At 38.0% G+C, this 13611-nt stretch overlaps 1 protein-coding gene across 1 annotated transcript in view; it reads right to left on the bottom strand.

Moving 5' to 3' along the window:
- Positions 1–1941: 1941 nt before the first annotated feature.
- lrp2b (low density lipoprotein receptor-related protein 2b) overlaps positions 1942–13611 on the bottom strand; it is a 45222-nt gene continuing 33552 nt past the window's right edge. Inside the window, 16 exon segments of the mRNA XM_048179481.1 lie at positions 1942–2387; positions 3520–3585; positions 4552–4665; positions 4941–5072; positions 5813–5882; positions 6630–6777; positions 6943–7007; positions 7111–7198; positions 7446–7565; positions 7754–7936; positions 8685–8905; positions 9163–9291; positions 11675–11840; positions 12873–13016; positions 13088–13213; positions 13413–13544. Of these exon segments, the coding sequence (XP_048035438.1) occupies positions 2346–2387; positions 3520–3585; positions 4552–4665; positions 4941–5072; positions 5813–5882; positions 6630–6777; positions 6943–7007; positions 7111–7198; positions 7446–7565; positions 7754–7936; positions 8685–8905; positions 9163–9291; positions 11675–11840; positions 12873–13016; positions 13088–13213; positions 13413–13544 (1946 nt within the window). The 3' untranslated portion in view covers positions 1942–2345.

Raw genomic sequence — 13611 nt, 5'->3', positions numbered from 1 at the left:
TGGGAGTCAGCTGATGCAAGCTTGACTGACGTGACCTGCCAGAACTGACGCTACGCTAGATTTTAGCATGTTCTTCCTGACATGAGAAGTCAAGTGGATCAGTTGTTACTCATGAGGATCTGGGTCATAACTTTGCTTTTCCTTAACCATTTATTAGATCATACTATATCTCCTTCTGGCATTTAGGTACAGTGCACAGCATAAATGAGTACGTACCCCCACTGAACAAATACAAAATATGTATTTTCTTTATTATCACTTATAAAATTCATGGAAAGATGGCAAAACTAAAATGTATTAAACATAATAAAAACTGAGAAATATATGTCATTAATGGCCATAAAATAAGTAAATTAGCCAATTTTGTTTAAATTAAGGACTGCAGAAATTAGTACACCCTAGATTTAATTCAACAAATGTATAATATTCTAGTACTTAGTATGCCCTCCATAATTTTGATTATACTGCCCTGACCCTTCTTGGCACGGAGTGTACAAGTTCATGACAAATTGTCACATCTGTCCTGTTTAACTCCTGGATGATGAACTCCTTAAATGCCCTGATCTTTAATGGGGAGTTTTGCTCAACTCGTCTCTACAGAATCCCCCACAGGCGCCCAAGAGAGTTAAGATTGGGGTGCAATACATGTCCACAGAAGGCTTTTCGCCTTGGACGAATACATATTCTCACTGTCATGTTGGAAAAAATGCCCAACAATGCAGGGAATGAGGAAAGGGTAACATCTTCTGTTTCAAGTTTGTGTATCAAATTACACAAAGGTGTGGGAATTCATGACAGCATTGATAAAGCACAACTCCCTCACACCTTCACCAATCATACATCCCTATAAGAGCTTTACTACCACTGAACTTTACTGTGGGAACCAGGCACTTCTCACTGTCCTCCTCCTCTAGCAACACCATAACATTTTGGATGCTGTTATATCCAAAATGATTGATTTGGATTCCCAGAATCTATATTTTGTAAATATGGGCTTTGGAAATGGCTAACTGACTTTATTATGCTTTGGCTACAGTAGGTAGTTCCAGTGAGAACAACAACCATGCATGTCATTTCTGCAGGCTGCATCTTACTCTGTGAGATCAACAGTCACTCTTTTCATAGCTTTTGCTGGTTTTGAGACACTTACTTGGTATTTCTCCTGCTCTTTGTCTAGCAAAAAAATCCCTCATCACTAAATGAAAGCTTAAAACTAAGGCCTGATTATTTCAGGGGCCTTGTCACAAGTCCATTGTTGTTGAATTGTTACTTTTGCTATATTTTCACACTTAAAACAATGATTTGGTAATCCTCTTGTACCACTCTCTTCTTTTGTGCTAAGAAAGTCTCCTGACAGTTCTCTCCCAAGTGGTTCCATTGTTGTCAGCATTAAGTCTGAGAATGATTCAGTGGGCTATATAACACTTTTAATTGTCAAGAAATTACTCTCTTTAAATGTTTTGGTTCAACATACTTACCTATTGATCAAACATTGCCTTAAACTTACACTAGAAAGAAATGCTCAGAAATGCTGTTACAAAAATATTCTATTTCAACTAAATGCTGTTCTTTTGAACTTTCTATTTATCACTTAATCCTGAAAAAAAAGTATCACTGTTTACAAATAGTAATAAGCAGCACAACTGTTTTCAACAATGGGTAATAACAAGAAATATTTCTGACCAAATCAGCATATTAGAATGATTTCTTAATGATCATGTGACACTAAAGACTGGAGTAATGGATTTGCCATCTTTGCTGTCTAAGCATTTAACAAATTACATTTTATATTCAAATATTTCACAGTAATACTGTTTTACAGTATTTTTTTATCAAACAAATGCAGCCTTAATGAGAATAAGAGACTTTCAAATACGTCTAACCAACCCCAAACGTTTTAAAGGTACAGTATAATTGCCATGCACAATTCGATTTTTTAGGATAATTTTTTTTATTAAATTTAGGAGTAAACAAAAATTCCATTTTGCAAGATATAATTACACTTTATTATTAAAGTGAGACCAAGCAGAATAGGAATCGATCATACAATACTGAAAACTACATGAAATCATTCAAAGTGTTAGTATCTCAATAATTACAGAGAATCATTGCACCAATTAACAGACATCTGTAGTATTTATAAAACATATACTGAAAAGAACAATCAACAAAACTATTCAAAGTTTATGGCATGTTTGTCATCCAAAACATCATTGTGACTCCGTGTAAATGCAGATCTAAATCACAAGTGAGTAGATGGATAGTGTACCACAGCCATAATTTACCAGCCATACATCCTAGCTGCCAAAGTAAGAGCCGATCCTGCAAGATGATCTCAAACTGTTTTAAATTGTAGATTCTCCCTGGCTGTGTATGCGTGTTGCATCCTGCCAAAACACAAGAAATGTCTATCAGGTGCCTTTCCTCAAATTTAGACAATTTTGGCCAATTTTCCCCACATATTTGATAGCACAGGAACATTTCAATTTTTCTTTAATCACTAAATATCATTATCTACCAAGCCATTAGGTGCCTTTCATTTCTGCTTAGGTGGGGAAAATATGTCATGGTAGATGAAGGGAATGATAAATGAGTGGAAACTGAACATAAAGAGAATGAATCTGCATTTGCAGAAATCAATCTCCTCGCAGGCCTCAACGGAGCAAATCAGAGCTAGATCTGTGTCACAGCCATATTTTAAGCATCTGAGAGGCAGGTCAGGACCTTTCATTAATCTATTTCAAATTAAGTATTTTGAGCTAATTTTACGATGATATAATGACAGTCCATGCCTCACTTGCTAAATGGTGCAGTATATAGATATTTAAATACCACAAAATATGAGAACAAGAATTCTCTGATAGCTGTTAAAAATATGACCCAAAAGTATCATATTTAGACAACATAATAGCAAATTACATTAATAAAAGGTTTTTATTTTTAGTAATTAATTTATTATATGTTTTATATTTTATACCATACACAAAATATATGATAATATTATTATATGTATTGATAATCTGAAATATATATATATATATATATATACAATATATAAAATATATAATATATATATAAAATATATAAAATGCAATATGTCCTATTGTGCTCTATTCAGGAAAGATCAGTTTGCTTTTTGCCTGCAGTATGCCTAAGCACAGAATAAGAAGGATGCTTCTCTCAATCACTCAGTTGTTTCAAAAAGGAGACTTCCAAGGACTTTCTGTGTCTTTATTTGCCATCTTCACCAGTGAGGGAAATTCTTTTTCCCCAAGAGGCCTTGACATGCCTTCATGAGCTGTTAAAATGAGCCCCTCCTTCATGGCACACTTTCATTGTATTACAGCATTCATCTTCCTGCTTTTAGCAGCATAAGGAGAGAGAGGATGTCAACAGGGCTGTGTGCCTCCATCAGTGAGCCAGAACCATATTACACCAAGTCATGGTATTTACCCCCATCCCATACACATTCCCTCACTGAACACATTCAATCTTTAGCTCTTTTTACATTTATCTCACCGTATACAAGGGGTTGTCGAACATATCATGCATATCCACCTCGCTCTGTAGCTGTAAATTTTCAGCCTGTGTAAAGGAGGAACAAGAAATTAAGACACAGCTTAATGACAGACATGCTCAGAACTGACTGAAATAACAGTTTTGACCAAAACACATCTATCTGCGCTAGCATGCTGTGAGGTATGAAGGTCGCCTGTGGGTTTGTGCTGTTTTTTATTGATGTCTCTCTAACTCCTCTGTGTCCTCTTCTCCCACATACTCTATCTTTCTTCCTGTCACATCTTCAGAATAACTCCTGGTGTGTGGGTGTGTTTAGGTTTTTTTTTTTTTTTTTTGCTGCCATGCAAACACTGTAACACTATATTGATATTCCTCAAACATTCTTGGTAGGGTTTGCTTTAAACCCCAATACATTTCCCCCTTTACAAGCCTGAAACCAAATCTTAACTAAAACTTTAACACCATTTATTTTTGAGGTGTAACGGTACACATACCAAAAATATTGTATATATTGATATATTTGTATATATTGTATATATTTATATATTCGTCTAACATTTTATACCATTTATATCGATATGCTTTGATGTTGCAAACGCAACTGAAAAGGACAAAGGGTGAGCTGTTACAGAAAAAATACACAATCCTAAACACTGTCCTAAACATGAGATATGCTTTATATTAAGCACTTCAAACTAACTCAGAAGCTGACAGAAAAAAAGAAATAAATAGAAGACATTTTATATGTTGTTTTTTTCCCTGCTGTACTAAGTATGACTTTAAAACTGAGGTACATAACGAACCACCATTTTCGTGTACCGGTATAAACCCTAATTTATTTGCAGCCATTGTGAAAGCTGCTATTTCCTTTAGCAAATCTAGTTTTCCATCATATTTAGGCTGGGCTGGTTTACTAAAGCTAAATGAGTGGAGGAGCTCATGGTTTTTAACTGACTAATCAGCTGGATTCACACAAACAAACAAAGCGAGATCATTTCCATGCATCATGTGGTTACTGTGACCATGGCTAACCTTATCAGGCTCAGTGTTGGCTGGTCTGTCATCTGCTTTGACAGGGGTTGCAGCATCAATTGGCTGGGTCACAACGCTCATTTCAGCAGCATAAAGTGGGTTTTCAACACTCTCCTGAAAGTCAGAGAATTTAAAAAGAACAATGAGCCTAAAAAGCTTTTAAATTATTTAATTCACAATTTCAGTCAACATTTGAGAGAAAGTTCACCCAAAAGTCTGGGTGATAGTTGATCAAAAATATCTGTGTAAAATAAGAGCTGTGTAAATGCTCCTTTTATATTCCATAAACCAAAATAAGGGTGAGTAAGTGATGACCGAATTTTCATTATTGAATGAAATGATTCCTCTAAACAGATGCAGTAAATTCTTCAAACCAGAAGAGGTCATACTTTGCCTGGCCCGTTCATGACTACAGTGGCTACAGCAGTAGGGGCAGCAGGAGAGACCTCTGTGTCATCACTGTATGCTGGGTTCTCAAAACTTTTTCCTGTTTTCTCCACTTGTACTGATGTGCTGGATTCCTGGTATTGACAAGGGCAAAATTGGAGATATTAACAAGACAAACAAACCTAGATCTTCACAATAGCATGAACCTTTTTAATTGTCTAAATATTTCCATTCTAATTATTTCAATTATAAATATGTCATTTTTTTTAAAAAATTGTTTCAAACACAACATATAATAAATTTAATATAAATATAATAAACTACTGTTCAAAGGTTTGGTGTTGGTAGGATTTTATGTTAAAGAAGTCTCTTATGTTCACCAAGGCTATATTTATTTGATAAAAAATACAGCAATATTCTGAAATATTACTACAATTTAAAATAACTGTTTTCTATTTTAATATATTATAAAATGAATTAAAATAGTTTTAATTAATAAAAGTTTCAGCAGCCATTACTCCAATTTTCAGTGTCATGATCCTTGAGAAATCATTCTAACATGCTGTTGTGCTGCTTAATATTTTTGTGGAAACTGATCATTTTTTCAGGATTCTTTGATGAATAGAAATTTCAAAATAATAGCATTTATTTAAAAAAACAACAACAACAAAAAAAACCTTGTAACATTATAAATGAATTCAATCAATTACATGCATCCTTTCTGAATAAAAGTATTAATTTATTTATTTTTTAAATCTTACTGACCCCAAACTTTTGAATGTTAGTGTATATACATATCTACAGGCATATAATAATAAAAAAGGCATATAATAATACATGCTTTGGATATGTTTGAAATACATGGAGTACAAACCTCTTTAGGAAGGTTACTGCTTTCATTCTCAGATTCCGGTGGTTTGTTAAAACATTCAGAGTTACCACCCCTACTTACGTGAAGTAAAACAAAATCAAAGCTTTAATGTGTTGAATACTGCAAATGTATTTAACTGTATTAAAGTACCCCTTTTATGCTATTTTAAATGTTTCTAATTTTTACAAGCATCCAAGGTAAAAATCATCCTGTTCTGATTGGTCAGATGACCAAGTCTGTTTTGACTGGTTTACCGCTTAAAGCGCATAATGGAAAATGCTATTATTATATCTGAATTTCAGCTCCGGAGGCTTCCTCAGAGCTTGATACACAGTGATACGAATAGTAAAGATGGCGCAGGTTTTTCCGTATCAATTCCTGTGCAAGTCCTAATCCTTTGGAAGTGCATGCAAAATGAACTCTGTCTTCTCGACATGTCGTCAACACGAACCAAACTCTTCCAGGCCTCAGGTTCAACTACAGTGTATGAGAGCGGGTCAAAGTAGACGTTGTTCACAGACAGCCAATAAAGACTATAGGCTGGCATTGTTACATTGTTTACGTAGGTTTGTAACAGGAAGTGAGACTGGAATTGCTGATGGCTCGTTTCGGCAGTTCAGAATCGATTCTTTGTTTTAGGAGACAAAAACATTATCTGTTGTGCAAATTGATCTTTAAAACTTTGCAGACCTTTTACATTTCACAAACAGCTATATACACGCTGCATGAAAGGTAATATTTGAAAAAGCATAATAGGGGCACTTTAAATATGTAATATCTGCATTAATTATTTTCAGAAGCTTTTTTTTTTCATCCTCACCAGAAGCTGGGCCTACTGAAGTTGGATACACTAACAGGCAGATTAATGTTATGCAGCGTGTTCATGATTTTCTCCTTCTTTTTTGCAGAATATATCAAGCAACCCAGGAAAAGAATCACAACAGCTGTAACTCCAAGAGCAATAGCAACTGTGGATGGACAGAGAGAGACAGACAGGATGTGGGTCATGGGGTCTTTGTTGTCCATGTGGTTTGTTTGCATAAGAGCTTAAAAATGACAGCTTGAAAAGACATCTTGAAATATTGCTGCATGATAACTTCAATGCTGATATCATGTACTGCCATAAATTTTACCTGAGGTTGTGACTACACCATAAATACTGGTCTCACATAAATCTCCTTTCCATTCAGAGGGGCAACTGTAGGGACGAATTAACAGTCAGCATTACCCCATCCATAAGTTTGTTCATCCCTGCTTTTTAGTTTTGAAAGATATGTGTCAATATCAGATCACAAGCTTACATGCAGAGTGCCTTATTGTCATCAAAATAACAGGTTCCGCCATTCTTGCACTGGCATGGAGGGGGCATGGTTGGTTCAGGCTCAACCCCTAACAAATCACAAAACAAAACAACAATCGGATGTGAGGAGATTACCTATTTAGAGCTGAACATTAAAATGTGCCTCACTCACATTTTCTTAGTGTAAGTGCCCTCTTATATACTTTATTATTACTGGAAACCAGAGATTGACGTCAGCAGTGTTGGTTTTCACACAGTGTTCAGCTACAATGAATTAGTTTATGATCATATCATTAAGATGACTATAAAGACAGAGATAACGAGTATGAAAGGTACCTGCGTCACATTCAGTACTGCTGCCAGGGAAAAAGCTGGTGCCCTCTGGGCAGGCGCAAGTGTAGCCTCCCGGCCTCAGAAGACACAGGTGACTGCATGTACCCTTACAAGGGTTATTCACTGTTGGGGAGAGACAGTTTACAGACATTCAACCCTCTCTATATCTATGAAATCACTTTAAGTGCCTACTAACCTACTTACCATCATTACATGTTTTACCGGCACAATAAAAGTTAGCTAAAGTTTAAACACAGATTGGATTTATATATAGATCATCATGCAAATCTCACTTTACTGAGGTTACTCACTGGTTATAGAGTTGTATTTCTGCTGCTGGTAGACATTGATTTGGGTGAGCCAAGGTCCTGCTATTAGAAGTCTGGTTTTAGTGCCTTTGCCAAACTTGTCCTGTCGGAACACTTCACCCTTCTCCTGCGTGCTCCAGTACACATGGTCCTCAAACACATTCACACTTAAAGGATTTCTTACATCTGAGAGGAAAGAAACATGGTAGGAGATACAGTATGAATGTCCCTTGTGAAAAAGAAGTACACCTTAGCATACTTTTAAAAAGGGTGCTCATTACAGAAAAAATATTCGGAAAGAGTCGGTACAGCAGAGATATGTTTTCAGAGATATGAAGGATGCAATACTACTCTATAGGTACTCAAGATTAACATGAGATTGGCGGAAACCATGTGTGTTACTGTATGTACCCTTTAATGTTATTTCTATTGAAACTTATGTCATGTATTTGAATATTTTTGTAATTACACATTTGTAATGAAGGTGCAAATTATTACATTTTAAATATATTCACTTTAAATGTAAAATCAACTACAGGTAAAATATTCCAGTGTGAAAGTACTTTACATGTGCTTTAGTATGTTAGTCAACACATCAAAATTAGTGTAAAGCATGAAAAAAGATGAAAACAATCATTTAAAATGTACTTTTAACTTGACATTATTACAAAGTGCTCTTTTTAAAAGTGTACTTAAGTGTGTTAAGAAAGTTTACTATCTTCAGGTACACTTGATTGGCCTTTTATTTTAATATAATATATAATATAATATTATCTGCAAGTACAGTTTTTTTTAAAATGTACATTTAAGATTTGAGGTATACTAAAAGTGCACATTCAAGACAATTAAATGCACTTGTATTTCACAAGGAGTATAATAATATATAGCTGTTTCTACTTAGGACAATTGATTGTTGAATCAATTGAACCCTTACCTATGAAAACTGAAGTTTGTCTGTTCTGTCCATCTGGCAGGATGGACTCAATGCGACTCTCCTTTGCATCTGACCAATAGATTCGGTCACTGTTTGTGAAGTCGATGGACAGGCCTGTAGGCCAACCCAAAGCACTGTCTACCAGAATCCTTCTCTCTTGACCATCCAACCAGGAGCCTTCGATACGGGCCGTGTTGCCATTGTCAATCCAGTAAAGCATGCTGCACCACAACATGACAAAACAAAATTCAAACACTGGCATTTAAATGGCGAGCTTGAAGAAATAGTTAACTCTTTACTGTTATGGTGTAGTTTCTAATTTTTTAGAGCTGCCTCTTTTTGGAGAATCAACAAAACTTTTCCTTTTATGTTCCAGAGAAAAAATAACAGCATGTGATTTGGAATAACATGAGTATTTTTACTTTGGGGTTAACTGTCCGTTTAAACAGACCACAAGCAAACAGGATGCAAGTCTCACCCTAAACGAGGGTTCACGGCCACAGAGGTGGGTTGTTCCAGGTCAGTCTTAATCAGATGCTTCCTATAACGTCCATCCAACATGGCCACCTCTAGACGTTTGAGCTGTGCATCAGCCCAGTACAAATTCCTACAAGAATTTTAAAGGCTCATGAGCTGTTACAGACTGATTCATCAACTCCTGTTGCCAAAACTATTAGTTATTATTCAATTTCATTGAACTTCAGGGCAGAGTTTGAATATTTAGAATATTTCAACAAATATAAATGTAAAATGGTTCCCACTTTTTATTAGGTGTCTTTAACTACATACTATTCAATTTCAATTATTTCAATTAATCATTTGATACAATGCACTTTTATATATTATATATATATATATATATACATACATACATGTTTTTACATTGTACTTGTATTATTATAATTACTTGCATGTAATTACATCTGTAATTACATCTAACTACACTGTTCACACTTCCCCTACAATCCACCCTTAAACCTACCCATACCACCAAACTGTTACATCCACGCCTGTCCCGAACTCCGTTTCCCAGAATCCTCCTGTTCTGCACACCTGTCTGCACTTCCCTCATCAGTCTTCCCGCCATCCCTGGATTCCCTGCACCTGTTCCCTGCACCATTGTCATTAGCACTCCCTTTAAGTTGGACTCACTCCTAGCACTCCCTGTCCGTTCTTATTGTTATGTTGTACGTTTATGTAGATACTGATACTTGTGTTGTAGTTTATCTGTTCCTTGTTTATATTAAAGCCTATATTATTATTGTGGATTTCCATGCCTGCCTCGTCTCTACAGCACAGTGTGAAACAGAAGAACGGACCAAACTGCTGGAGATCTGCAATAAGGATGGGCTTATTCTTCATCTCTGAAGTTCCTGTGTCTCCCGTGCCTCCCAAGCCTACGTCAGCGGCGGATCGCCTTTGTGGGTTCCTGCAGGACGGTTGCTCGCTGGAGAGGTATGTGGAGGAGTTTGTCGAACTTGCTTATTTGGCGAATTGGCCAGATGCCTGTTTGAACGCCTGTTTTCTGGCGGGGCTGGACAAGGACATGATCCGTTTTAAAGAACCTGCCTGCTATTTTTCCCTAGTCGAAGCAATTAATTTGATTTTGTTTCTAAATTGTTCTGATTTTGTCATTGAGGAGGTTCTTGATAAATCGTGTAATCCTCGTCCAGTCCCCGCAGAAACACAGGCGGCCTGGCCAGTTCGCCAATCGCCGCTTTCCTCCGCCTATCCCTCCAGTGGCCATCCCCCTGGTGTCCTGCCGGACCCAAACCCTGTGAAGGCCGAAGATAGATCTTCCTCTGGGCTCAGACGGCCAAGGAGAAAAAAGAAAAAGGCCACAAAGCAATCCCAGTCTCCTGAGTTTTCTGCCTTCGTGCAGCCCCAGTCTCCTGAGTTTTCTGCCACAGCCCGAGGCGCCAGCCATTGAGAAAGAGGACTGGCTAATGGGCTTTTGGGCTGAACCAGCTCCCAGTCTCTTCGACCTTGCTCGAGCTTTCGCCGAACCCGCTCCATATTTCCACGAGCCCGCTCCATGGCTCCACGAGCCCTTCCCATGTTTCCACGAGCCCACTCCAGACTTCAACTAGCCCGCTCCAAGCTTCAATGAGCCCGCTCCAGGCTTGGACGAGCCCGCTCCAAGCTTCAACGAGCCCGCTCCATGCATCACCAAGCCCACCCAAGTTGTCCACGTGCCCACACCAGCCCACGGGACCACACCATACCACGAGCCCTTCCAGGCACCCCTGAGTCTCCCGAAGAAGCCCTGAGTCTACCCGTGGGTGGGCAAGATGTGGGTGGGATTGGTGACCTGCCATGGCCGCCCAGGCCCCTGACCCGCCACGGCCGCCCTCAGCTCCAGACCTGCCATGGCCGCCTACGGCTCCATAGACCCGCCCTGGAGACCTCCGCACCCGTCTGCACCCCCCGCACCTGCCTGTAGGTCTCCAGGGCGCCCACCCCCCCGTTGTATCATCTGAGGCGCGAGGACGCGCCTACCGGGGAGGGGGAGGTAATGTTACATCCACGCCTGTCCCGAACTCCGTTTCCCAGAATTCTCCTGTTCCGCACACCTGTCTGCACTTCCCTCATCAGTATTCCCGCCATCCCTGGATTCCCTGCACCTGTTCATTGTCATTAGCACTCCCTTTAAGTTGGACTCACTCCTAGCACTCCCTGTCCGTTCTTATGTTGTACGTTTATGGAGATACTGATACTTGTGTTGTAGTTCATCTGTTCCTTGTTTATATTAAAGCCTATATTATTGTGGATTTCCGTGCCTGCCTTGTCTCTACAGAACAGTGTGTAACACAAACCTGTCATAAACACATCTGTATGCCACCTCAACTCAATAGCAGCAAAAAGTGTTTTGCAACACAACAGGAACACAATAAATACATTGTACTTATTTTTTTTTTTTTTGCAAGTACATAGTAGTTAAAGACACCTAATAAAAAGTGTGACCCTAAAATGTAATATGAGTGCTTTACCTGCTGACCCAGTCCACTGCAATTCCATAGGGCTTTGTAATGTACTTGATATCCAGGTCAACAGCAGCAGCAATGTTATTATTATGATCATCCACAGCTGGCAGATATGCTCTTTTAATAGCACCAGGCAATGCACCACTCCCTTCTACTGTAAAATACACCACACCTGAAACACACAAGAAAGGGGACATAAATAATAGGTTTTATGAAGTGGTATCTCATTCATCTACAGATACTAAAACTAAAGGTTTTTAACTAAAGGTCTTAATATTGGTGTGGAAGACTTTAAATATCACTATTTTGGATAAAGGCTGTGACTCCGATGGTAGAGTAGTACATATATAAACAGCAGTGGAGAATATGAATATTGTATTTCTTTCAGTTTATGCACTGATACATTTGACTCCATGTTTTTTTGTCTTTTTTTTTTTGAATGATTTGGGGACCTAGCATTATCCACTCAACAAAGATGTTTACTGTTAGCCACTCTTAGAGCAGCAAAAAAACTGTTAATCACCCATTGGAATCTCCTCACACAATGGACAGACGAACATGGAGTGTCTTTGTTGGATATTATTTCAATGGAACTCTCAACTAATCGTATGCATGGATCCAGTGTTAAGACTGTGAATTTATGGCATGCTGCTTTTGATATTTTCTCAACTTTTTAAACATCTTTGTAAACCTGAATTATTATTTTTTTATATTTATTTATTTGTTTTATCTTCCTTTTGTGTTTGTATTATATTTCTATTTTCTTGAAGTCTACCAGGGGTGGGATGGTTTGTACAATTATATTCTTGAATTTCTTTGCTTTTAAAAAAAAGTTAACAAAAAAAAAAAAAAGAGAGAGAGAGAGAGGGGACATACCACATTAATGCATTATTGTATCTATGAAAATTATTAAATATGATTAGGAATATAAAGATACATAAATGATGATAAAGGAAGCCCACTTCTGCCACAAAGGGGAAAAAATCATGCTTTGGTAAACTGTGATTAATTATGACACAAAAGGTTTAATTTAATTGTCTATTTATATCATAATTATAATTTTTTTTCTCATCATTATGATTTACCAAAGCATGATTGTTTTTTTTATGTGGCAGAAACAGGCTAGGAATAATTTTTGGGTGAGAGTACACAATAGGTGTAATGTAATTTTTGAGGGGCTGAAGGGTACATTTTGGGTACATACTAAGTTTGGTGTTGTTGTGGTCCCAGTCGTAGTCCAGCGCCACAATGCGCTCCTCTTCCTGCAAGAAGTCATGGTACTCCTCTGTCTGGAGGTTGAAACGACGGATGCGGATGTTCTCTGGCAGCAGGAGCAGCGGTTCAGGACCTTTAGAAGGAGAAGCTTTAAGATTCTACACATGCTCAGAAATGCCTTGTTCCTTACTATTTCTGTCCTACCTTCAGCCTCACACTGACTTCCTGTGCCCACTTTCCTGTAGCCCTGGGCACACTCACAGTCATAGCTTCCTTTAGTGTTCTTGCAGGCCTGCGGGCATGTGCCATACACTAAACACTCGTCTATATCTGCAGGGAGCAGACAGACTTAAAGTCAATTGAGGCAATAAAAATTGCAAGGGATAAGGTGGTGATGCATTAAGTGTGGTACCATACACATCACAGGTGAAACTTTCTATTTACAGACTCATTAAGAAAATTTAAGACAAAATTTCTCCACTGTGAAGGGAATTTTGATAAGGTGCTTAATATGGGTGCTTGTGTGTACCATTGCAGCGGAATGTGTTATCCGGATCTACGGCATAACCTGGTTTACAAGAGCAGATGAAGCCAGTGCCGTTCAGGTTTGTACACTCGTGCTGACATAACTTCTCATCACAGTTGCGGTCATGGCCAAAATCTGAAAAGAGTCACTCATCATCAACTACCTGACAGAAAAAAATCTAACGCATTTCTTAAAGTTCCAT

This window comes from Megalobrama amblycephala, unplaced genomic scaffold, assembly GCF_018812025.1.
Source record: "Megalobrama amblycephala isolate DHTTF-2021 unplaced genomic scaffold, ASM1881202v1 scaffold201, whole genome shotgun sequence".
Classification (NCBI taxonomy): Eukaryota; Metazoa; Chordata; class Actinopteri; order Cypriniformes; family Xenocyprididae; genus Megalobrama; species Megalobrama amblycephala.
Note: the sequence above shows the minus strand (reverse complement) of the source record. Positions and strands in the feature narration are given on the sequence as shown.